Here is a 25,874-nt window from a genome sequence, read left to right as displayed (position 1 = left end):
AAATATGGCCATGTGTGGCTCAAGTGAACCAACAGGGTGATCTGTATCCCCTACATGAGCTGTTACTGGATGCAGCCTCAGGATGCTCTGTGATTGGCGGTTGAGCTCAACCAGACGTCCTACAAAAGTATCAGTTTGTTTTCAAGTCGCAGACAGTTTATTTTCTGAGCATGACAAATGTTTAATCAGACAGTTTTTATTTTGTTTAAACCAAACATACAGGCTGAGTGTGTGTGTGTGTGTGTGTGTGTGTGTGTGTGTGTGTGTGTGTGTGTGTGTGTGTGTGTGTGTGTGTGTGTGTGTGTGTGTGTGTGTGTGCGCGGTGTGTGTGTTTGTGTGTGCGGTGTGTGTGTGTGTGTGTTTGTGCGGTGTGTGTGTGTGTGTTTGTGTGTGCGGTGTGTGTGTGTGTGTGTGTGTTTGTGCGGTGTGTGTGTGTGTGTGGAGGAAAGTGAAGAGTCAGTGGTGCGTTCAAGTGCAACTCAAAATGAAAGAAGGCTTTGATCAGTGATTCTTTGTCAGCTTCAGGTCTGATGATAACCATCTTTCTCTGATTGGTTATTGTAGATGTGAGACCACAGAAGCATAAAATAACGTGTGTGTGTTTGTGTGTTTAAGGCTCCCTGATTAACTGTGTTTCATAAAATTAGAGAGACAGGAAGTAATCACAAAGACAGGAAGCTAAAAAAAGGCCCAGCAGAGGAAAATTGTATGTATTACTGTTTTGTGTGTGTGTGTGTGTGTGTGTGTGTGTGTGTGTGTGTGTGTGTGTGTGTGTGTGTGTGTGTGTGTGTGTGTGTGTGTGTGTATGCGTGCGTGTGTTTTGGCATTCAAAGTTCAGACCTCATAATGTTAGTCAAACATTCACTTTCACACACAGACATGTTTTTTCAAACAGAAGGGTGTGTGTTAATGTGTGTTTGCTAAAAGAGAGACACAACCAAGGTGCCCCTTGCACGTCCTGATCCATTTATGACCTGTGTGTGTGTGTGAGAGAGAGAGAGGGAGATAGAGTGTGTGAGTGTGTGTGGGCGGGTGCACAGACAGTGAGAGACATGATTTCATTTCAGGGCGAGCGTGCACATCTGAAGAATGAGAATGAGAAAGCGAGGGAGGAAGGTGGAGCCACATAGAGAGAAAGACAGAGGCAATTGAGCGCGCTCAGAAGAGTCTGGCAGCAGATGCAGGAGTCATTCAGACCTGAGCAGGACTTGGATCAGAGACCAGCTTAGACACAACCAGAACATCTTTAGCCCTGAGGAGAAGAAAGAGGGGGAGGAGGAGGAGGGGGGAGAAAAAGTAGAAGAAGAAAGAGGAAGTGGAGGAGAGGAAGAAGAGGAGGGTCCGCACAGGAAACAGGTCTGAATTTCCTTCATTTTGATTTCAGGTACAGGTCTTTGTCAGTCTAAAAAAAAAAACAGAACTTTAACAAACTCATATCCTACGTTATTTATTTTACAGTTTTGAAGTTTTTTTTACTCAATCTCAAGAAACAGAAAAAGAAAACTGAAAAGGTTCAACTTAAAAAAAAAGTCACTGTGAGTGTGCATGAGCTTAACTGTCTGTGATTTTACCCTGAATATAACTCATGTAGAATAATGTCAAGTATTCCAGTGTTTCTTCAGCTGTGGAGTGTGATATTACTTTTGATGATGCAAAGACAAACTGTCTCATCAGCCCACAAACACACTAACACACACTCAGATAAACTGGTCATGTTGCAGACTTTTAACAATAACGATTTAACCTGTAATGGAAGCAAACTCTGATATAAACACATCTACATGGTGAAGAATATTTCGAAATGATCTCCTCAGAGGACCCAGTTCAGAGCCCTGTGGTGCTCCTTAACACTTCATGTGAACACCTGCTTTATTTAGGACAGCAGACAGTTTCTGTGATTCCTCTCAGGTGGCCGTCTTCATGGCCACAGGTGTGTGGCTGTTCCTGAGCCTGTGGGCTGGTGTCTGCCTCACATCGAACCTTGACACGTCGTTCCCCTTATTGAAGACAGGCAGGGATGGATCTCTGTTTGGACTTTCTGTTGCTCTACATCAAGATCTGAAGGATAACTCTTACATGTAAGTGCACCTCCTGTTTGTTTATTTATTTATTGTTTATTTGACATGGACACACAGTAACATTGATGCTGTGATATCCAAATATACACAGGTCCCAGATGCACTGCTGTAAGTGTTTATAGCACAGTGCTCATTTTCAACACCAGTCCATGGGAGGCTTTTATGGAGTAAAGAATGTACAAAAGATAATTAAAAAACAGAGATACCTAAGACACAGTTCATTAAAAACTGCATACAAATTAAAATATCCAGAAAATAGATAAATGAAAATAAGTTCTAAAAAGATGAACGATAAGGTTTCGTCAGGTAAACATGTATACAAGCAAATAATTCATATGTGGGAACAGTACTGTTGCTTATTCAGCCATGATTAAATACCTTTGTTGAAACTTTTAAAATTATTTAGCATTTTCATCTCAGGAGGGAGATTATTCCAGAGTTTAGCTGCTGTGACAGAGAATGCTGATTGACCGAAGGATGTTTTGCACATTGGAATTCGACAGTAACCGTTAACAGAAACCCATGTGTTCGCTCGACTGGAGTTCTGATTCCTGCTAGCAAATGTGTGACGCACCTGTCTCTCTGTCCTTCTGACACCTGTCTCTATATTCTCAGGTGTGTCCAGGTGAATGATTGACTTTCTGTTGGAATTGAGCTTTGATCAGGAGTCGTATAGAGATACCTGAAAGTAGGCCATGGTTCTGCAAAAAGCAAAACCCACAGACTAAAACATGGTGCTCTCTGATTGGCTGATAGTCAGGAAACCACATGGGACCTAAAGAGGGCCTGAGGCTTGTGCTGTCATTTGCAGAGGTGTTTAACCAAAGTGAAGTTCATGTGTGAGAAAGAGGAAGTTCTTCATGTTTACTGTGAGAGACTGAGTCTGATTCACACAGACTGATGAAAAACTTAAAGAGAGGTTATTTTTCTTTTCTTTACATGAAAAAATGCCTCTTCTCTTCTCTCTCTGCTGTTACAGAAAACTCTTATATCAGCCTCTGTCTGAAACAACAGTTCAGGCTCCCATAACGACTCCTCAAACTTCTCGATGACCCGTGAATTTTTCTCCACTGCGTGCGTTGCAGTGTAATAATGTGCTTCATGAGGAATTCTATAAATGAAAACTGCTTTAAACCAGTTACACAACAGGAATTTACACACTCACATTCACATCCATGGTCAGGTGGATGCCCTGCAGTGTTAATAATGTGTTTGAATTCTCCTGATGTCTGTGAAAACATCAGGTACGGTTTGAAGAGGCCTTAAAGAGTAATAACGTAGAAAGAAAGTCCTGGAAAGTGTAGCCTAACTTAAAGGGTGGATACATTTTTGAAGGTTTTAAGAGAGAGAAGGTGTCCTGTGAATTAAGACTTCTTCAGAAGGTTCCAAGAGTCCCTTAACAGGGCGGTGAGGAGATTTTCAGGGGTTTGGATCATCTCCTCTTGGTACAAGCTGATAAGTTGTTCTTGCTGCTGTTGGTGATACAGAGCTCAGTACTGAGTGAGAATGAGCAGCTGCTGCTAATATCTGGATGATGTTAAAGAAGGGATATTGCTCTGTTTTAGGCTTCATTCTGTTCCTTTGGTGCCACCATACTTTCTATACATGACTAACAGCAAAAAAAAAAAATTCTCAAACTTGTGTTTTGATATAGTTTTATTTCTTAATTACTGTCTCTTTACGTCTCCAAGCTCCACAACCCCCCTGTCTTTTGATTGGACACTGCAGGCCTGCCAGGTCAGACCTTGGTGTTTAAGGTCCATCTTTTTGGAGTTAGGAAGTCCTTTTGGGATGACATCATCATTTCAGCAAGTCTCATAAAAGATCGCGTGGTAGTTCAAAAATTGACTGTTTTGATCAGTCAACAGACAAATTTGTGAACTTCTCCAACGTATGAATATGAAGCAGCTTGGCCATGGCCACATGAGTTCACTCAGAGGTCCTCCAGCTGTCCGTCGCTGCTCGCTCTATGACTGCTGTGTCTTTATGTCCTCTAATTGGATTGGCTGGTAATGGACCTCTCACACACACACACTCACTGACACACACTGTAATCTATTTTCCTATGGGAGTTCAGGGGTCATGGGGTCACTTTGGCCTCTTATTGGCTCCCCTGTTTGATACATCCCATTTTCTGATTGGTTGTATAGAAACACTCAAAAATGATCGATATTAACGGGAAAGTTTTAACGGCCTCCTGGCACGGCAAAGAAATTAGAAGAATCCTCCAGAAGGTTTCATGAGACAGCTCAGACGTGTGAGACTCTGTAACTTTATCGGCACATTAACACACCTGCAGAGATCATATCTGAGGTCAGAGGTCACAGAGGGGGCTGGATCAGAGGCTGTGTGTTCAGCTGGAAAACTGATTCAGAGCTCTCTGTCTCTGTGTGTGGATCTGGACCCAGGACAGGAAATGAAACCCAGAGAGAGACTCAGAGGGTATTACAGACATGTAGACACACACACACACACACACACACACACACACACACACACACACACACACACACACACACACACACACACACACACACACACACACACACACACACACACACCTGTGATGGGGATACACTCATCACCAGGAAAGCTGACAGCACCGAGAGTCTCCTCCAGAATCATAGGAGACACAAGAGTCCTCTGTCTGTCATTGTCTGTATCCTGTCCTCTTTTTGTGTGTGTGTGTGTGTGTGTGTGTGTGTGTGTGTGTGTGTGTGTCCTGGATGTCTTTCACCTTCAGACGTCTTTTCATTTATTCTGGGAGCACAACAGAAATCAGACATGTCCAAAGAAGATGAAGTTTAAGCCTCTAAAGGTTGTTAGAAGGACTTTCTTTAGTGCGTGAAGGAGTCTGAGTATGTTTTATAAAAGCTGCTGGTCCTGAACCTGGACTAGGTCTGTGTTGTGTGTTGTGTCTCACCCTTCTCACTCTAACAGGCAACTGGTTGGAGCTCCCAGGGAAAAGGCAGAGCCTAATGTTCCAGCAAACAGGACAGGAGGTGTGTACAGCTGCCCAATCAGCACCAGCCAATCAGACTGCAGAAGGATAGCGTTCATTAACCCAGGTAAGCCTCTTGTTTACTTAATTACATTTTGACCTAAAATTCACATTACATTTTCATTTTCCAGGGACTCCCCTGACTGCAAAGCATTGCTGGTAATATTTTGGACATTTGTTGGTCCAACAATCATCTGGTGTCTGGTCGTATTTCTTGTTGTTTAAGTCTTGTCTGTTAAACTGATTTGTGTGATGTAACCAACTCAAAATGGTTTGATGGCTCTGATTGGCCGTAATGGCCAAGCTTTCAGCCAATCAGAGAGAAGTAGACCTTTCAGGTTGTTTTTTTATTGATAATATCTCTTTCCTGGTGCATTATGGGTCCATCGCTCAGTAAGAAGTGACAGCTGCTGTCTGTTTCTGAGAGCTTTTATTGGCCTCCCTCTCTCTCTCTCTCACACACACACACACACACACACACACACACACACACACACACACACACACACACACACACACACACACACACACACACACACACATTTATACTATCTGTCATAAAGTCTGCTGCCTATGTGTCTCCCACACCTTTCTGACCTGTTCACAGGCCAGAGCCTTTCTGATGAACGGTTTGAAGACATGTGGTTGGGGGTCACAGTGGCCAGTCAGGGCCCACCTGGGGGGAGGATCCTGGTGAGTTTTTGTCCTCATGTGTCATGTGCTGAGCTGTCACTGAATTTCTTTGCAGGGATCCTGTGTGGTCAACAGACACCTGAGCAGACTTACCTTAACATAGATTCAGAACCATCTGACTGACCGTCTACTCTTTCATTTCTCCAGGCATGTGGTCATCGCCTCATCAAACTGTATGGGTCTGATCACAACCATCAAATGATTGGTAAATGTTATCTCCGTGGAAACAACCTGCAGTATGGCGATAAAGATTACCGCTGGGAGAACATCGAACAAGCCTGCAGGTAATTCATCTTACGCATCCCATGTCATATTCTGAGGCATGTCACCTGATGCACGTGTGTGTGTGTGTAAAGTCATAGGGGTGATATCACTACAGAGGCTACTTGTACTGTGGGGATATCTGCCTTCATCAGTCAAACTGAGGTCATCCTTGGCTCACCTGGAAGCTTCGAATGGGAAGGTGAGAAACTCCTGCTGTGGCTATATGTTTATCTTACATGCCTCAGCCTTTCATCCATGGCTACATAATGTGTGTGTATGTGTGTGTGTGTGTGTGTGTGTGTGTGTGTGTGTGTGTGTGTGTGTGTGTGTGTGTTTCAGGTAACATCCATCATTTCTGGATGAATCCAGATGAGGAGTATTTCATTCAGAAGAGCTCCCTTAAACCAACTGGCCGAAGGAATCTTTACATTGGTGAAGTGTCCCTTTAATTGCTACCTTTGTCAAAAAAATCTACGCTAAGCCATTAGCTTAATGTAATGTTACATTACAATACGTTATGTTGTGTTATGTTTGGTTATGTTACATTACGATAGGTTGTGTTATGCTACTTTTTGTTGTGTTACACTGTGTAGCAGCATGTAACATTATGTTATGCTGTTACACTACGTTACATAACATTACATTAAGTCATGTCATACGATGTCACATTACTTTATATTTTGTTGTGATACGTTCCCTTACATAACATGATGTAACATTACGTTAAATTATGTTATGCTATGATATCATGTCATGTCATGTTTTGGTTATGCTAAAACATTTCAAGATACAATACATTGAGGTATGATATGATACACTATGTTATTTTATGTTATGTTACAATACATTAATATTTGAAATTATTTAATATGACACAATGCAATAAGTTGCTACTTTCATATGCTAGCAGAAGCAGCAAATAAGGTCCAGTTACAGGTTAACAGAAGCCGCTAATATGCTAAGATCAAGTTAGTTTCAGAGTAAATAAACATGATATTAACACCAACACTAACTTCCCGTGTGTGTGATTGTGTGTGCAGGGTATTCTCTCACCCAGGCACTTCGTCTTCTTTCTCAGGACGTTGAAACCATAGTAGCAGGTGATGCTCTTTCAGTAATGTAGACGTGATCAGCTGATAGACTGATTGGTGAAGTGACTGGTGTATTGATTTATTGATTCACAGGAGCTCCAAAAGACAATAAACAGGACGCTCGTGGCTCCGTGCTGCTGATGCACAGACAGTCCGATCAGCTGATTGTTCAACAGACTCTGCGGGGTGAACAGACAGGGTCGTATTTTGGTAATGCTGTGGCAACCAGCGACCTCAATAACGACGGGTAAGGAGGGATGTAAAGGTCACATGACCTGCAGGTGAGACCCTGTGCAATAAGAAGTCACTGTTGATTGTTTTTCTCCTGCAGGTGGAGCGACCTTCTGGTGGGCTCACCATTTTATTTTGAACGGCAGCAGGACGTGGGTGGGGCCGTTTATGTTTACATGAACGTTGGGGGACGCTTCAATTCCCGCCCCAGTGTGGTGCTTAAGGGACCAGCAGGGTCCGCGCTTGGTATGGCGGTTTGTGCCGCTGGAGACCTGAACCAAGACGGATTCCAGGGTGAGGACTGTGATGATGAACTAATGAAGACAATTAGAGAAACTGTGATGAAGATCTCATAGGCGTTTCTCATGTTTTAGACTTTGCAGTTGGAGCTCCCTACCATGAGACAGGCAGTGTGATGATCTGGTCAGGGAGCAAAGATGGGGTCTCTGCAAAACCAAGCCAGGTGTGACAATAATCCCTAGCTCTTTGATAAATCTCTCAGAGACGTCCATAAACGCTCAGTCTCCCAATCTCTCTGCAGGTGATAAAGGGCAGCACGCTCTCTCCCAGGTTCAGAACTTTCGGGTACTCTCTGTCTGGAGGTTTTGATGTTGACGGCAATAAATATCCCGACCTGCTGGTGGGCTCTCTGGATGACACTGTAGCTCTGCTAAGGTTTGTTAATCCCCCAAAATCTCAATGTTACCCAGAGTTATCAGAGACACAACTGAGCCAAGCATGCTGAGTTTAAAGTCAGCTGAAGAAAGCATTAAACAGTATGCTACGCTTTGGTGTAATGCCTAATAAAATAATTCTCCTCCTGAGTTACACTTCTTTACAATACAATAAATTATAATACAATTACGACACGAGAAACAAGTTACACTATGATAAGTTACACTACAGTAAGTTACATTACTGTAAGTTACTCTACGATAAGTTGCAATATGATACGTCACAATACATCATGCTACGATACATATATGATAGAAAAGAATAGAACAGAATAGAGTAGAAAATACTTTATTTATATTCAAGGGAAAATTCAGGGGGAGTCACAGCAGCAATCAAGAAAACAAAAACAAGAACGTGTATAGAAAGTGCAAAAAGGTCCATAACAATTATAACAGCTTGGCCATCAGCTAATATAGAATAGAATAGAATTGAACTTCATTGTCATTGTAACAAGTACAACGAAACTAAAGTCACAGCAGCAATCAAGAAAACAAAAGTAAGAAAGTGTATAGAAAGTGCAAAAAGGTCCATTAGAAAATAGATGCTGACAGCTTGTCCATCATTCTCCAGTTCAGCCAGTCTCCACCTCCACAGGGTCCAGGACTGAGCTTCTTCAGCAGTCTGTTCAGTCTCTGTCTCCTGGATCCTGTCTGCTCACAGCAGGTGAAGCTCTTCCAGCGTGGTGTTGGTGTCTGATGTTAGGTCTGTTAGCCATGTCTGTTAATAGCATGATGCTCCTCTGCCTTCTGGTATTCCCTCTGTTGCTGGGTTAGCACGGCTAGCTCGTCCATCTTATTGGAAATAGATCTTACGTTCCCAATTACGATGGATGGAAGGACAGGTCCATGTCGTCACTTCTTAGCTCACACCTGAGAACCAGCACATCGTCCTCACCTCCTTCTTCTCACCTCCCTCTCCTCACCTTGTCGGAAGACATCAGGCCTTACACCAGTTAGCATTGACATGCTACAGGCTGCTAACAGCTGAGTTCACATGTAAACAATGCAGCCATGGTTACATGTAGGATCTCCAGAAAAACACAGGAGAAAAGAAGTAAAAATATCACTGAAGCCACAAAAAGTTTGGTGTCCATGACCAACAAATGAGCCATACAAAGAAATGATCCACTCCAAATACAAAGATTAAGAAAAAGAGATGAAAAAATGACAAGAAACAGACAAGGAAAAGAGTGCTGCTGCAAAAGGCAGCCATAGCCAACAGGGCGGCGCCTAGCAATTGTCGTTATTATAGAACATGCTATGATAACGACGGTTAGTAATGCTACGATAAGATACAATTCAATATGTAACACTATGACACATTACGCTGGGATAACAATGATAAGTAACACCAAGACAACCAAGATAACTGCGATAAATTATGCTACAGTAATAGCTACAGTTATAATATTTACATAACTCTACAGCTACTGTCCTTCAAGTTTGTTGTAACTCGCTCATCCCCTCAGAACTCGTCCAATCCTCCACCTCAATAAGACCTTCAGAGTTACCCCGGACATCGTCGACCCCACAAACTGCGACTTCTGGTAAGATCCGAACCTGTGACCTGCTAACATGCTAACAGCTAAAAGCCTGCAGGCTGACTTACCATGTGTGTTTTAATGTGTGTATAAGCATTCAGGTGAAGGTGTGTTTCTCTTACACATTCAGCGTTGGAGAGAAAGACAAAACAGACGACATCAGTGAGTAAAGTTTAACTTTTCACAGTGAAATGAAATGATGTAATTGGTGTTAATAAGAACACACTGGAACGTAAAAGCTTCATTGATTACTGAAAAATAACAGTTTTAAGCTTGATGCTAGCAGTACATACAACAAAAATGTGTTAGAGGGACATCCAAAAAAATAAAAAGATAAAAAATCCACTGCTACAGATTATGCAATGCTAAAACAAAAACCCCCATGAGAACATGTTCCAGTGAATCACATTATTAAGCAGTTGTTTGGTAACATGCCTGGGCATAAAAATAACGTTCCCGAGAGAATGAGTCTGTCAGGGCAGCACATCATTCCCAGGAACTGATTTTATTTTTTTTCTGTGTATGAAACATATTTGCTCATTTTGATTTTCAAGTCAGCAGCAAGCTTCAAAATTATCTGTACACGAACGAGAAACACTGAGAGGTTGAAGAGCGTCTCTGTGCCCAGAGCATGGATCAGCTGCTGTCGCTGACAGATGTCAGTTTATGAGCACAAAATGCTAACGAGTCTGTTTATAGTCAGAGGGTCATCATCACCCAGCTTCCTGTGTGAGTGTGAGTCTGTGTGTGTGTGTGTGTGTGTGTGTGCTCTCAGCTAATTGGCTTGATTGATTGACAGGACAAACCTGTCAATTAACGCCTGCTGTTAATCCACTAAGTGACACACACACACACACACACACACACTCACACACACACACACACACACACACACACACACACACACACACACACACACACAAAACAAATGACATCACACCATGTCCTTGTGTGTCCTCTCTTGTCCTTGTATCGTGTCTGTGTTTCTCTGAATGATAAATTGCATTACAGGAACTGATGCTACATCTGGACACACACACACACACACACACGCACACGCACACACGCACACGCACGCGCACGTGCGCACACACACACACACACACACACACACACACACACACACACACACACACACACACACACACACACACACACCCTCATATTCATCATTCATCACGCTCAGTATTCAGAAGTTGTGTGTCATGCTTGATAATTTGTTCAACCACAGACATGCCTTCTGCCATCCTACTCACCCACCCACACACACACACACACACACCCACACACACACACACACACACACACACACACACACACACACACACACACATTCATCACACTTTGTCTGTGCTTAGCCATCCACTTCAACCTGACTGCTGATGCCACCAGCCTCAAACCCCGCCTCCGGTTCCAGGACAGCAAACTGAACGTGTACACTGGCGGTGTGACGATGCCGGGGAAACAGTGTGACACTATGAAAGTGGGACTGCTGGTGAGGATTCACACAAACTGATCATTTATACACATGTGAGCGACCACTACAGGATGGAGGGTTTACTACATCAACTGTGATCCTTAAGGATCTGCATCAACAGAATATCTAAATGTTATCAACTGGTCCATATTCATGTTAAGAGTATAAAGGAGAGCCTGAGTGAGAAAAAATGAAAAACATAATCCCAAATGTTAAGAAAGATTAATGACATAGCTACTCTGAATGTAGAGACAAAAAACTGAGATTTCATGATTGAAATATAAATAGTTTAAATAAGGTGAAAAATTCAAAACTATGGGAGAAACAGTGATAATTTAAAAAAATTGAGTAATAATAAAAAAACTGTTCGATATCAATGAAAAATTATGACACAACTAGTCATAACTGTGAAGAAAAAAAAAATACTATTGTAAAAAAAATGTTTTTTCTGGGGTGTAAGTCACAATGCTGAGCCCTAAATACTAAATCATCTGTTGTGAAACAGAAATAAGAAGATGTAAGTCATACTTATGAGATAAAAAAAATGAGAGCATGACATAAGAATATCAAATGATAAGATAAGGAAACAGAATTATGCTAATGACATTTTTTACGGAGAAGAAAAAATGTAAAAAATCAGGTTAAAAATTCTAAATCATGAGATAAAAATGAGATAAAAAGAGAAATGAGATACATATAATGATCAAAAGAAGATATTGTGAGATGGTAAAAAAAAGAAGTTAAAATTATTAGATTAATTATGTTGTAAAAAGCAAATGTTATTAATTATATGTAAAAATAATGAAACAAAATATTTGATTAAAAATTTAAAAAAGAATACCATAATGTCTTATAGTTTAAGATAAATGAATTAGGATTTATCATTCAACTTGATGGAAAGAAAGAAAATAGAGTCCTGTATATTTTTAGAAAGTCATTCTCAATATTAACCCTGAAAATAGATTAACATCTTTATAACCGTGTTTTTGCGCTGACTGACCTCTGAAGCTCTGACAGTAATTGTGAACCCAGGAGGCCTGAGAATATCTCTGCACAGATTTTTTCTCAGACATTTTGAGCTTTAATTGAAGGAAGTTTCCTCAAAAGATAAGAAATGTTTACTTTTCACTGCAGAGCTTTAATCAGTCTGCTGATGACAGAGTTTACATCCTGCCTCTCCGTCAGAGCTCATAGACAAAACTTCATTTTAAAGAATCACTCCCCGGCAGTGTAAACGTATTTCTGTGATGAGTATTTTCTCTTTGTTTGGAGGAGAAAGTGTTGTGCAGTTTGGGGTTGGGTTACAGTTCATGCTGTTCTGTCATGTCCTGACAGTTTTTATCAGCACGGTTTTGAGACTCTGCCCGCATTTCCACATCCTCAGGAGAAAGATATGTGATGACTTGTCCTCCTGGTGATCATCATCACCACACCACTGTTCTTCTTTAAATCAACAAGCAGAGACCTGAAATGTACAGAAACAGGGACTGGTTTTTGCAATTTTTCTGTTGAAGTTGTTGCGTGAGCAAACCTTCCTGAAAACTCTTAAATGAAGGAGACAAACAAGAGAATCTTTACTTCTCTTTGCCGAGGTTCTGTTTGTGTTTTGTAGGCTCTGATCCGGGACAAAGTGCAACCTCTGGAGTTCTCATTGAGCTATGCATTAAAAGAAAAGCCTCCTGAAAAGATCCCAAAGCAGGATCTGAAACGCTTTCCTGTGCTGAGCCAGAAACCAAAACCCATCACAACAAAGGTGAGAAGACTAAAAATCTGGAATGACACACGAGTTAAACTGACTTCCTGTCTGAGTCGTCTCTCGGTTACACTTCTTCATCTTTTAGATCCACTTTCAGAAGGCGTGTGGGGACGACAACAACTGCAACAGCAACCTGCAGATCAGTTCAGCTCAGTTTACAGACCAGAGCCTAACACCTTTTCCCAGGTGAGAGACCTCCTACAGACCAGGGTCAGTTTTGAGGAAACTAATAGGCTCCTTATTGATAAAAACAAATCTGAAAGATTGTGAGTGTGTGTGCATGTGTGTGTTTGTGTTTCCAGAAAGGACAACAAACAGATTTGGTACTTTGATGGCAGCACTAACCGACTGCTTCTAGAGGTAAACATTACCAACACAGCTTCCTCTGGGCGACTGGCAGAGGACGCTCATGATGCTAAGCTGAGCGTCACCGTCCCACCCCATCTCAGCTACGCGGGGGTCGACTCGAAGGTACTGACACCCAAAGCTCTTTAACTCCTCTCAGATCCTTAAACTAGACCAAGGACTGGGTCTCTGTGACAGTGAGTCCTGTGTTTTAGTTTCAGAGAGACGCCCATGCAGTGGTGGTTTGTTCTGAGAAGGACTCGGTTCTCACTTGTGAGCTGGGGAATCCGTTCAAAAGCAACGAGAAGGTACTTTTTGTGCTTCTGCTGCCGTCGTTTTCAGTCGTACTGTCCTCAGGCTCATGCCGAGTTTCTTCCTGTGTTCCAGCTTCGGCTTTGGATCAAGTTTCAGCCGTCTGAGATCAGTTTGGACACCAGAGAGATTCAGTCTGAGCTGCAGCTGTCCACGTAAGACACTGACACACACTCACACACGCTTGTTATTATTGAGTCTAATTGACAGGTGATAATCTGTGTCTCTGTCTTCAGGCTCAGCGAGCAGTCAGATCTGCTTCCTCTTTCTGTCTCCATGGTGCTGGAGTATGCTCTGCAGACGTCTCTCTCTCTGTAAGTTAGACAGTGTGAAGGTGTTCGGTGCTCACCTTTGAACCATCCTCACCTCTTATTGGTCAATTTCATCCTGACAGAATCAATCCGCCTGGCTTCGTCTCCTTCAGCGGTCATGTTGTAGGGGAGTCGGCCATGAACGCCACGCAGGATGTTGGCAGTTTGGTGCGCTTCACCTTAAAGGTTGGTCTTAACTAGGTCTGACTCTTCAGAGATTATTATTAGACAGACCAGGTGTTCATCTTCTTCCTCTGATAGATTCACATCATTGGGAAGCCACTGGGTCACCTTGGAAAGCTGGCGGTGGAGTTCGATTGGCCGATGGAGGTGTCCAATGGGAAGTGGCTGCTGTACCTCACAGAGATCCAAGTGAATGGTACATCTGAGCCGTACTGTACTCCACCTGGGAAAATCATCAACCCCCTCAAGCTCCAGGTGCAACAGGAAAATCAACTTTACATCAGCTCCTTTCAAAATAAAAGCCTTTCGATAAAAAGTCTTAAATATTGCTTGAAATAGGTTGATTAAACCAAGCTGTTATTTGCTCAGATGCCAGAGAAGAGGAGGAGGAGTAGGAGGAGTAACGAAGAGGAAATGACAGGGAAAACCAAGTCCCAGGAGACAAAGAAACCTTCTGACCTCAACACACGAGGAAAGAATGAGAAGCAGTACAATCTGGTATGAAGATTTTTTAACGCTGGACTAATGGATAAACTCTACAGGGTGTTATCATGAGACTAACGTGTGTTTCTGTCTGTGCAGAATTGTACACATGGAGCCAAATGTGTGAAGTTTCTTTGTCCTCTGTCGAACATGAACAGCACAGCGACCATGACTGTCAGAGCGAGACTGTGGAACTCCACAATGATTGAGGTTCAACACTTCTGTCGCCTCTTTTAGCTTTAAGTTGGATATAAAGTCAGAATGCTGGACGCTCAGATTTTCAAACCTCTACATGTTCATAATCCCCGATCCCTGTCTGTAAACGGATCACAAAGGAGCATTTTTGGCACTTCATCTGCATCGTTGTTTCTTCTTGGTGTTTCAGGACTACAGTGATGCACATAGTGTGGTAGTTCAAGGCCTGGCGACTCTGAAGCTGCAGACCAACAAACCCACCATCAGCATGGAGTCACGCAGCACAGAGGTTATAAACTGTCAGGCTGCTACTTTTAAAGTTTTGTGGTATCCTGTGTCATATCCTGATTCAAGGCACTCTTCTTCGGCAGATTAAGGTCCACATTTATCCAGACGTGGCGCAGCAGCTCGACTCCGAAGCCCCCGTGTGGATCATCGTTGTATCTGTTCTTGCGGGAGTCTTACTCCTGGCTCTGATCTGCGTGCTGCTCTGGAAGGTAAACCTGACTGTAGCCTGTAAACAGAAACACCCACTCTGGTTCAGGCTCCTCTGGGACCACAGAGTTTTAGCTGTGTCATCAAAATGAAGTCATGTCTTTGTACTGCCATCACACGATCCTGGTGTGTTAAGTGCCATTGTGTCGCCCCCTGCTGTTCAGTGTGGTTTCTTCAAGAGAGCGCAAACCAGAGAGCTGTACGAGGCAAAGACGCAGAAAGCCAGCATGAAGATCCAGCCGTCTGAGCATGAGAGGCTGGACGAGGAGCTCTGAGGCTGGGCGCGCTGCCGCCACAGAGCCCCGCTGTAAGGATCGACTGTTTCTGACCTGGAGGAGTGTTTCTGATCATTACTGACTCGCTATCTTCTCTCTGCTCCTGGTTGTCTCTGGTTTTCTGCTGGGGCCTCTTCACTTCCTTCTTTCCAGCTTAGCTGTTTCCCGCTGCATTAACTCAATTTCTCTGCTGATACTTTGTTGCACTATCATGACAGTTGAGGATTATTTCACTTCAAGCTTTCTTCTTCTGTCTCAAGGGACGTTTACACGACAATGGTTTTAGGGTGAAATGCAAAAGTATTGTTGTGTTTCGGCCCCTTGTTTACACAAAAACTGTATTTTAACTTATCTAAAACGCAAACTTTTGAAAATAGCCTCCTGAGTGAAAGTTTTCTACTTCAGTGGAGATCTTCCAAAAGCCGCTCCTGGACAAGGTAGTCATAGCCCCAACCACAGGCCGTTCCCAGACCTTCAGTTTTTTTTTGCATAAACACTGATTTTTTTTTTTTTTTGCTGTACTTTTGCATTTTGGGGTGAAACGTTGTCGTGTAAACAGGGCCTCAGTGTCCACATGTTGGTGTTTCATTTCCGCCCCATTCTGTGTTTTGTCTGCAGTGTGGTTTCTTTGAGCACCAGAGGGCGTGGCGGGCCACGGCACTCCACCAGGGGAGGATTGTGGGTAAAGAGAGGCAGCATCAGTACACTGATGCTGACGGTTTCCTGATCCAAGACCAAACGTCTTCGTCTAGGAGCAGAAATTCCCCAAAACACTGGATCACTTTGTGGACTGAGACACACTAAGAGCCCAGATATATCCATGGAATCTGAACAGGACCAAGACCCAGTCTAGACCACGACCTGAATCCTACCATACAAGATACTCTGCACCAAACTAAACCAGACAAAACTGGATCTCCAGTTCGTGATTGATACCACACAATTTAAACCCAGACTCATCATGGACCAGCTCAAACTAGACTAACTCCTTGACCAGACCTGACCAGCACATCTTGAACTTGACCAAACTGGAAAGAAACATCCAGAATGGGACCAAACCTCCTAAACCTTTGACAACCTGGACCAAACTAAACCAAAGTGAACCCAACACTGCCGTTGCAACCTGCCTTCCTGTGTTTGTGTGTCTCCTTTCCTGTGAAAACCTCAAAGGGTTTACAGTCAGCTCAGAGATAGAAAGATTCCTTTTCTTCGTGTTTACACTGTACTTTTCATCATGTTTGTTATTTTTTGAGGTGTATGATTCTTTTTTGATTTTTTAAGGTTGAAACCATTTCCCAGCATCCTCTCTGCCTTTAAGTGCATTGTATACGTCACACTGATAAGAAGTCGTTCCTTGTAGTTGGTGTTTTCTATATTTACAGACTGATGTGGACATTGGGATGATTCATGAAATTTAAAATCCAAATACCGCAGCAGAGTTGTTAAATCAGACGTTCTGTTGAAGTGCTGTCTTCAAGCGCTTCCTGAAAATGTAGTGAAGAACAGAAGTGTTGTGTTGACAGATCCCTTAAAAGACTCCTCTTTTATTTTGTCAATGTAACAACAACTCTTCGTGTAGTGTTCCCATTTTTTAGGTGTTTTTTATACGATGTTGGTATTTCTGACAGCACTTGAGAGCAGCACGTATTTCTGTGTAACATTGTGTGATGTGTCATCACTGTGGTGAACTGTTGTCAGTGTGTTTGTTGATGATATTAAAGTATTTTTTGATAGTGTTCTGTCGTTTAATGTCTTGAAACTCTCGAGGTCGATCTGTTTGGTCTGTTGTCCCCACATCTACTCTTTGGTGAAACCTTTGCGAAGGTGAAGGGAAGGGGTGGACATATTTCTACTGGATTGATTATTTGTATGCTGATGAATGTGATTTTATTTTACTTAATTTCTCATCCTTTCAGCAAGGGAAGACTTGGTGCTATTTTTAAAAGGGTGCATTTTGATCAGCTGACTGACAGATTCAGGGATTTCTTCAACAGATGTTGAGTTTCAAAAATCTGCTAAAAAGGACAATATAGAGTGCTTTGCTCAAAAACATCAGCTGAATGATGTCAACATTGCCAGGCGTTGACTCAGAAATATGAAACCAAACTAAAGGTTGGCTAGAGGATTGCTGATATTGCGCAAAAAAAAAAGTGGTCTGCTCCTTTAAACAGTTGCACAATGAGCGACTTTAATTACTACTACACCATATTTAAAGAGCCAGTGAATCATACGGAAAATACTTTGTACTTATCACATAAGAAATCTGAACCTTAGACCTGCTTATCATCCAGACTGTGATGAGTTTCATTTTCAGTGTTGAGACGGGGACAGGCTGTGCCCTTGGAAAAATGGAAGTTAAAATTTATGAAGAACTATTAAACAGTTCTGTCAGGTCTCTCTACAGCAAAGGAGTCTTTAATAAAACAAAACAGGTAAGAACAAACACATACACACCCGACAGAGCATTTATCAGCCAACAACGACTGTGGTGTAAACTGTTCACTAATGTGGTGACAGCTGTTAACAGTTCACAAACTGGTCACATCATCAACTTTTACTGTAACTCTGACAGGCTCTAACTATTAATTCAAAACCAGAAGAGAAAGATGTCTTCTGACATTTCAGTTGATCCTTTACAACAATGAAATCCCTGTAAAAAGTTCTTAAAGATGTTATCATCTTTCTTTTTCTTCACCAGGTGACCAAAAAAAGTGTAAAAAACTTTTTGAAAACCCTGCAGTTTTTCAAGGTAAGCTCAGACACAAGTGATTCATAAGATGAGTTTCTAGTTGGATTTGATTTTCTTTCTGGGTTTTTGTGCTCCTTAAAGAAAGGTTCTGGGACAATCTTTCTTTTTAATCATCGTTCAACATACTGAACATATTATTCAAACTTCCTCCTACAACATGTTGTACTACTTTTGTTATTCATTGGTTTCAGTCATGTGACTTTTTTGTTGTGGCAGCCACCTTTAGGACCAAGCCACTAATGTTTAGATGGCTTCACTGAGATAAAAGAAAAACCTAAACAAAACAAAACTAGTCAGAAAAAGTCACCAATCTTTCCACTGACAAAAAGCAACATTACTCAGGTTTAGGCCCAGGGCGGTCCCAAAAATGGCACCGCAGATACTGTGATCATAGACTGTCAGACATGCCTCACATGGGCTAATCTCATCAGTTTTAATTGCTCTGAAAATAAGTTATACAAAAATTCTATTCTATTCTATTCTATTCTATTCTATTCTATTCTATTCTATTCTATTCTATTCTATTCTATTCTTACTATTCTATTCTATTCTATCTACAAAATTATACTTGTAACCAAAGTATTTTTTAATTCAATTTAATTTTTTTATATTTTCATACTTACATTTATAGAAATATTTTTTTCTTAGACTTACTTTTCTTTTAGAATTACATTTTTTTTTTATCTATACTGTCGGAAGAGAGAAACAGTATTTTGCTCTTTTTCTGTATGTCTTCACATATATAGAAACTTGACAATAAAAAACCTTTAAATCTTGAATCTTGAATGAGACATGTTGACGTTGACTTTTTATCAATTATGAACCGAAGTCTATTTCAGGAAACAATGTTTTTTTTTGTTTGTTTTTTTTTTTGTTTATTTTTACAGCAACCATTCGGGTTGGGGAAGACTTTATTTATGGAAGTGGGACTCACTGAAGCACCCATCTTCCACATCACACCGAAAAATGGAATCACTGTCAATGTTCGAGTCAAAGTCCGAGTGTTTACACGGACAGTCAACAAAATCAGGACTTTCAAGATGCATAAAAATCTCTTCTCACTGTCAGCGGTAAATACTCACAGTCTGGGGGCGGGGTCAGGAGCAGGATTGTTAAGACCTGCTGTAGACCTAACCTAACCTAAGACTTTTAACCATGATCTCATTTGAGCTGCAATATTTTTACACACATCACACAACTATTATTATTATTATTGTTATGATTCATTTATTTATTTATTTACTGAAGAAGTCAGTTTGTCACTTGTCTCCACAAATAAAAAAATCTGTCTCACCAGAGGGTAACAGTTTCAGGAAAGATGGTGATCAAAGGACAAAATCTGACACCCAAAGTCCAGTAAGCACACACACATACACATGCAAACACACACAAACACACGTTTCTGTGTTTATGGTGAAGTACATTAAGAATCCAAAAGGCATTCATCCTTTGATTAAAAAAAATGTCTCTATTCAGATGTGCGATTGAAACCAGAAATTTGATGGTAAGGACCTGTCTGTCTCACCCTCTCTGTCTCTGTGTGAAGACATCTGTGATTGTGTGTTGTCTTGTTTCTGTGCAGGTGAAGAGCCTGACTGGATTTCTAGTGAAAAAAGCAGCAGGCAGTGAGTTCACTGTTTGACACTTACCAGGACAGATGTTTTTCAGAGACACTCTAACCATGTGATATAGAAGATCAACAGCGTGCGTCCCTAATATGAAGAAGTTACAGATACCAGATTTCTCTTTGGGGTTTATTTCACTTTGACCATGCTTAAGGGAAAGTAGACAACTGGATAAAGGTTTTTAATCTAATACGGAATATCGAGGAGACTGAAATTCAACATTAAACAAATCGTACTATCCTTACAGACAGGTTTGGGGCTGCTGAGGGAAAATATTAGAGGCCAAGCTTTCAATACTCCTTTTTTATTATCTTTTCTTTTCAACTCTGAGAAAAAATGTAATTTCTGACTTTATTCTTAAAATTGATACTTTTTCCTGAGGAATTTGTGACAAGTATTGGAAGGGTTGCTGGTCTGACTCCTAGCCATCCAGCCATGGCTATTTGCTGCATACCTCCTCAAAACATTTCCTGTCTTTTTTCAGCTGTCCAATCAATAAAGGCAAAAGTGCCCAGAATCAATCAAATTAATTATTTCACTGATGGAATTAGTTAATGATAATAATTCAAAAATCGAATTTAAAACGGTGTGTTTGAGTTCCAGGTGTAATGATTCCCCTGCCTGCTGCAGTAGATTTCTCCAAGGTCAACATCAAATATTTTAATGTGAGTCTCTCAGTGCAACCCTTCATTTATACACCTAGCATGACTCTGTGTGTTTGTTGTACGCCAACCTAAGTGCCCTTTTTGTGATGGTTTGTATTTGTATGTTCTGTTGTGTTGCTGTTGGACGTGTGCAGGGTTACGTGATGGTCTCAGGCTGTCCGGGTTTATCTGAAGCTGGGGTGCGTAAGGTGGACAACAAACTTGAACAACTGATGAAGAAGCACATTTAAACTCTGGAAAAGAACTGTTTCCCTCAGTTTACTGTACCTCAGCTTATAGTGCAAACACCAGGATTTAAACAAATAAAAAAACAATAGTTACAAAAAAGCAAACGAAAAATCACTGAAAATGTTCAACGTATAAAAACATCTGAATTGTTTTCTGTATATCTGTATATTAAAAAGTTTTCTAATTAAACTGACATGTTTTTCTTTTTGAAGCTCAAGATCTCTAGCTTTTACAGCACATTAATTGTATATCTACATGTTTAAAACACATTAATGTGTTCCTCATTTTATTGTTATTTTAACTGTACTGATAAATGCCTTACCTTTGCGTGTTGTATCTGGTGAAATGTTGCCTTGAACAAAGAAAGTTTGTTTCGATCCAATCTTCACACCTCACTAAAAGCGACTTATGAGTTTGTATATCAAATAAAAGTAAACTAGTGCTAGCTTGCTGAGCTAATATGCCAGAGTTGTGTTGTCCTTGCTCTGTGTGGGTAATGTGTTGTCTCGAAGCACGGTCCGAACAGAGTGTGTGTGGCTCTTCTGCTCTGCCTGTATGTAATCTCGTTTTTATTTTTCACGTGCTTTATTTACAATAAAAACACTCTGATGTAATTGTTTTCCATATTGAATCCATCAGAGCAAAAATAACCAATCAGAGCTCAGTTTGAATCATCAAGTAAAGACATGGAAACTGACACTTTCCAATAGATAAACACATTTATTTCATAACTTAATCTGAAAGACCCCAAACTTCCCATAATGCATCACTCTATGATATAGTGAGATCCCAATCTTCATCCTTCTCCTCCTCCTCCTGAAGATCAAACTGGTTCACCTGAGAAACACACACACACACACACACACACACACACACACACACACACACACACACACACACACACACACACACACACACACACACAGAGGTGTTACTAAAAGGAGGAAACAGTGCACAGGTGTGATGAGTGAACAGGTGTGTTTACCTGTAGGACTTCTTCAGGCTCCTCAAGTAACTGATCTGAGGTCTGCTTCACCTCCACCATCACTTTTCCGTTACCTGTACGGACATACCTGAGTGAGAGGGCTGGCCAATCAGAGGGAAGGGAGTTTGTGGAAAAGGGAGCCTTAAAGAGACAGAAGCTAAAACAAATGTTTCAGACAGAGGCTGAAATAAGGGCTTTCCAAAACACCAGAGAGAGGAAAAAAATGGGATTTATATGAGCTGTTAATCATTTAAAGATACTACAGAGTGAAAAAAGCACAATACCTTGTGCTTAACTTTAATTTTCATCATCTTACCGAGTAGTATGATGAGAACTGTTGAAAAAGCCTGAACCAGAGCTCTTTCTCTGACCAGCTTCTGCAGTCTACAACGTCTCTGTAGGAGCACATCTGGACCTGTACGCACACAAACACACACGATCGTTATGTTGACACATGTTTTATTGTGATCAAATCTGTAGTAAGCACTGAGATCAAGGTCTTCACCTGTGCAGGTGAAGCAATCTTCCATCACAGCCGCGGCTCTGGTCATCTGTCTGTGATGAGGGAACGAGAGCTGCAGCAAACAGCCGAACCTCAGCTTCCTCTCTCTGCCCTCCGCCTCCACCTCTTCTTCTTCTTCTTCATCATCTGTGAGCTCCTTCAGCTGCAGGGCAAAACACAGACACGTACAGACCCAACTGTGCGTAAAGCCATCAGGAGATAGAGTGTGTGTTTCTCACTGTGATGATGTCAGAGGTCCAGCCGTTGAACCCAAGGCAGTGATTGGCCAGTGCCACACAGCGGGTGTGGCTCAGAGGTCTACTGTTGTCAGAAGTGAAGTGAGGTGACTGTCTGGAGCTGAGCTTCACCTGAACATACATACACACACACACACACACACACACACACACACACATACACACACACACACACACACACACACACACACACACACACACACACACACACACACACACACACACACACACACACAAGTTACTGGTTACACACACAACAGCGCTTTGTGATATCGATGCAGTTTTCTTTCTTTCTTTCCTGAAAGAGAAATACAAATATACATAGGTAGTATTCCTCAATTTCTTTGAGCAATTCACTAAACTCAAATCTTCCAGTGGCCCTCAGATTGAGTTTCATGTTGAACAATGCTGCCACCCTCTGCTCAATGACACAAACTACACCCACCCCCCATAAGTGCACACACTGCCCCCCTTTCCCCTCTCTAACTGGCAGAGACATAAACTGAATTCTCAGATTAGAATATTACAGTTGCATGGAATGAGTTATAAAATACACAAAGATAATGTGCTGACCGTTTTTCTTTTTAAAACTAAAGAAGAAGAAAACCCTGTAAGTGAAGACCTTAAGTGGAGAGCTCTGGAAAAGCGAGCGTCCATCAGTCTGCTTTTGTGCCTTTGAGGCCTGAGCAGCAGAGTAGAACTTGATGAGGGCGTAGAACCCGGGCAGGCAAGCTGGGGCGTTAGGAAACACTTTCAGCAGGTAGAGAGGACCGAAAGAGGAGAACACATGGTGTAACCCATTCTGCAGAAAAATAAAAATAATGTCTCAGTATTGGCAGATTTTTTTTTACTCTTTACAAACAAATCAGACATCAGTTTTATCTATTAGTATCTTGAAATATGACATTTTTCTAAGCTTGATTGATATCTCTGGCTCATATTAAGGCTTAGAAGAAAACTTTTGCTGAAATAAGATAGACTTTGCTTAGATTTAAGTTTTTGCAGTGAAGGATGTCAGTGGTTGTCATACCTTTTAAGACACATAATAATCTTATTCTTACAAGTGCAGATATTCAATACTCAAGGTAAACTTACAAAGATTTCAGCCTCGGAGTGAGAGGGCTGGATGTCCCACACAAACAGAGTCTTGGTGTTCTCCACAGGGACCCGAAACTCCAAGATGTCCACTTCCATCACATCTGTGTACACACAGAGGTGAAAGAAGAAGTGATGTCGCAGGTAACGTCATGAATGTGCCAGAAGATACTTTCATTACGCATTTAATATAGATATGCTTGCGAAGTAAACAAGATATTTAGGCGTAAACAACCTGAAACATCACTAACCGTACAGGGATGCAACTCGTTCATGAACAGCGTTTGTCAAAGTTTATGTAAAAATGATTCTCAGTCCTCTGAACACCAGCTACCGCGTTTAAAGACTCTGCTTTTTCCATTGGGTTCGAGTTTAGTAAACTTTTCAATTTTACTCCTCCTGCTTTCACTGAGCACACATTTACCGCGCTTCCGCAAAGAGGCGGGGCTTACTCGAGTAACCAATAGGGAAGTAGTTGTACTACTTCAATTTAAGCTTTTAAGCTTTCTGCAATCAAGAACAAAGTGTGCGTGTAATTTGTTTGAAAAAAGTTAATAGTTTATTTTTTTTTATCCGTCAGTATTAGAACTCTATGTATATCTATTTTTTTTTATTTATTTCTTAATTTATTATTTTTGTAGTAAGGTTTCACTGATTATATTATTTTAGAGACTGAGTGTGAAAAATTGTGGTCACACTAGATACAGTAAAACTCACTTGAAAATGGTCCTTTATTGGGGCCAGCCTCCATTAGTGTAGTATTCATGCTGTGTAATCAGAAAGGATTATCCCTGCAAAGGAGAAGTGCTCACTAACACAGACTTGTTAAACAATATTTGAGAGAAATGGGCCTTTTGTAAATATAGAAAAAGTGTTTAGTCTTTGAGTTCAACTAATGAATAATGAGAGGAAACACTTAAGTGTTGCCTTCATATTATTGTTCAGTGTATTTGTGAACTTTGGCCTCAGCTTATCTGCTGAGGCCCTACTTGGACATTTTATGGCATTTGAATTTGTGCATTTGTAGAATGTACAGAATGTATATATAATTTGTAGAATTATATATAAAAAAATAAAACTAAAAAAATAGATATAATAAAAATAAATAAATAAAAGTCTCAACCATGTCATAATGAGGAGTTCTTAGGGGCCCCTGGTAGTTTGGGCTACCAACAGTGGTGATATTTTTAAAATATTTTTAATTAAACTATGTGTAAAAAAGATGAACGAACCATGTTTTGGTTGTATATTGTATGATTAACGATATATATATATATATATATATATATATATATATATATATATATATATATATATATATATATATATATATATATATATATATACTTTAAAAATTATCAAAAAATCACGAGGGGAAGTTCTTCATCTATTTGATTGAATTTATTTCTTGACGGGAAAGCCCCTTGATATGAACCATCTCGTTTACAAGGGGGTCCCAAAACTTTGTCAGGGTTTGTGATTCCAAACCCTGACAGCTCTTTCTGATTTAAAAATAAAGAAATGATAAAAATGATGAAACAAAGAGCTCACTTTCTGATCCGTGTTGTTACACCTGTGTGCCTTTATACAGGCTTTAAACTTACTTTCTGTTCCCTGCCCAGTGCACCTGTTCTCATGACGACACGAGATATACCGATCTATTAGGTTTCAAATCAATTATGTCATCACTGTGCATCACACGTGTGCGTGTGCGCGTGTGTGACGACGACACAGCCTTGCATCATTGGTGTATTTCCTGACAGACCAGAAAGTGAAAACGAAGCATCAGTCAGGAAGGAGTCAGCTGTCAGGAGGCTCAGAACGGTTGTATTCAAAATAAAAGCATGAATTATTTTTTAAATTTTGGACTTAGTATGAATTTTAATGTTTCAGTCAACTTAAGTTTTTGCCTTTTTTGCTAAAATGCTCATATTAATGCTCAGTCAGTAAAATTTTTGAATCCGTATTCTTCAGTTGCGGCAAACAGACAGTCTGAACTCTTATTTTGAAATTTTGTATGTGTATGAATTCCTCTGTAGAAGCAACTTTGGAAAATGAAAGCAAAGGGACTTCCAAAGTGAAAAATTAACTTCGTTACTTTAACTCAAGACTAGTGAATTAACTTCCATTATTTTATGATATATAAGGATCTGAATAATAATTTAAAATACTTGAACATAAATTTCAGAGATTTATTCCACTGGTTTTGCACAAAATATCCCTAAAATAAACCAACACTAACTAAAATTTATTAAAGTAAATAAGAAAATAAAGAACGAGTTTCATTATTCATTTACAAAATT

At 40.7% G+C, this 25,874-nt stretch overlaps 2 protein-coding genes across 2 annotated transcripts; one reads left to right on the top strand and one right to left on the bottom strand.

The window, feature by feature from the left end:
- The first annotated feature begins 1,248 nt into the window (after window positions 1–1,248).
- LOC141809732 (integrin alpha-3-like) lies at window positions 1,249–16,183 on the top strand. Its single transcript, XM_074696903.1, has 29 exons — window positions 1,249–1,356; window positions 1,909–2,078; window positions 5,019–5,146; window positions 5,687–5,772; window positions 5,920–6,056; window positions 6,129–6,235; window positions 6,376–6,468; window positions 7,077–7,136; window positions 7,221–7,374; window positions 7,459–7,652; window positions 7,733–7,821; window positions 7,900–8,033; window positions 9,562–9,639; window positions 9,728–9,795; window positions 10,992–11,128; window positions 12,723–12,863; window positions 12,952–13,052; window positions 13,169–13,337; window positions 13,427–13,519; window positions 13,599–13,678; window positions 13,760–13,837; window positions 13,918–14,020; window positions 14,096–14,272; window positions 14,387–14,515; window positions 14,600–14,710; window positions 14,886–14,984; window positions 15,067–15,192; window positions 15,355–15,497; window positions 16,084–16,183. The coding sequence occupies exons 2-28, from the start codon at window positions 1,921–1,923 to the stop codon at window positions 15,463–15,465; spliced, it is 3,141 nt and encodes a 1,046-aa protein (XP_074553004.1). The 5' UTR covers window positions 1,249–1,356; window positions 1,909–1,920; the 3' UTR covers window positions 15,466–15,497; window positions 16,084–16,183.
- A 5,230-nt stretch (window positions 16,184–21,413) lies between these two features.
- Window positions 21,414–24,020, bottom strand: rdm1 (RAD52 motif containing 1). The gene is made up of 8 exons (XM_074696952.1): window positions 23,823–24,020; window positions 23,572–23,675; window positions 23,099–23,278; window positions 22,459–22,587; window positions 22,223–22,382; window positions 22,034–22,132; window positions 21,718–21,791; window positions 21,414–21,569 (listed from the first exon to the last, which is right to left on the bottom strand). The coding sequence occupies exons 2-8, from the start codon at window positions 23,668–23,670 to the stop codon at window positions 21,504–21,506; spliced, it is 807 nt and encodes a 268-aa protein (XP_074553053.1). The 5' UTR covers window positions 23,671–23,675; window positions 23,823–24,020; the 3' UTR covers window positions 21,414–21,503.
- Between the last annotated feature and the right edge of the window lie 1,854 nt (window positions 24,021–25,874).

The sequence above is a fragment of the Halichoeres trimaculatus genome, unplaced genomic scaffold (genome assembly GCF_033239565.1).
Source record: "Halichoeres trimaculatus isolate MK-OKI-2021-1 unplaced genomic scaffold, fHalTri1.1 fHalTri1_scaffold_20, whole genome shotgun sequence".
NCBI lineage: Eukaryota > Metazoa > Chordata > Actinopteri > Labriformes > Labridae > Halichoeres > Halichoeres trimaculatus.
Note: the sequence above shows the minus strand (reverse complement) of the source record. Positions and strands in the feature narration are given on the sequence as shown.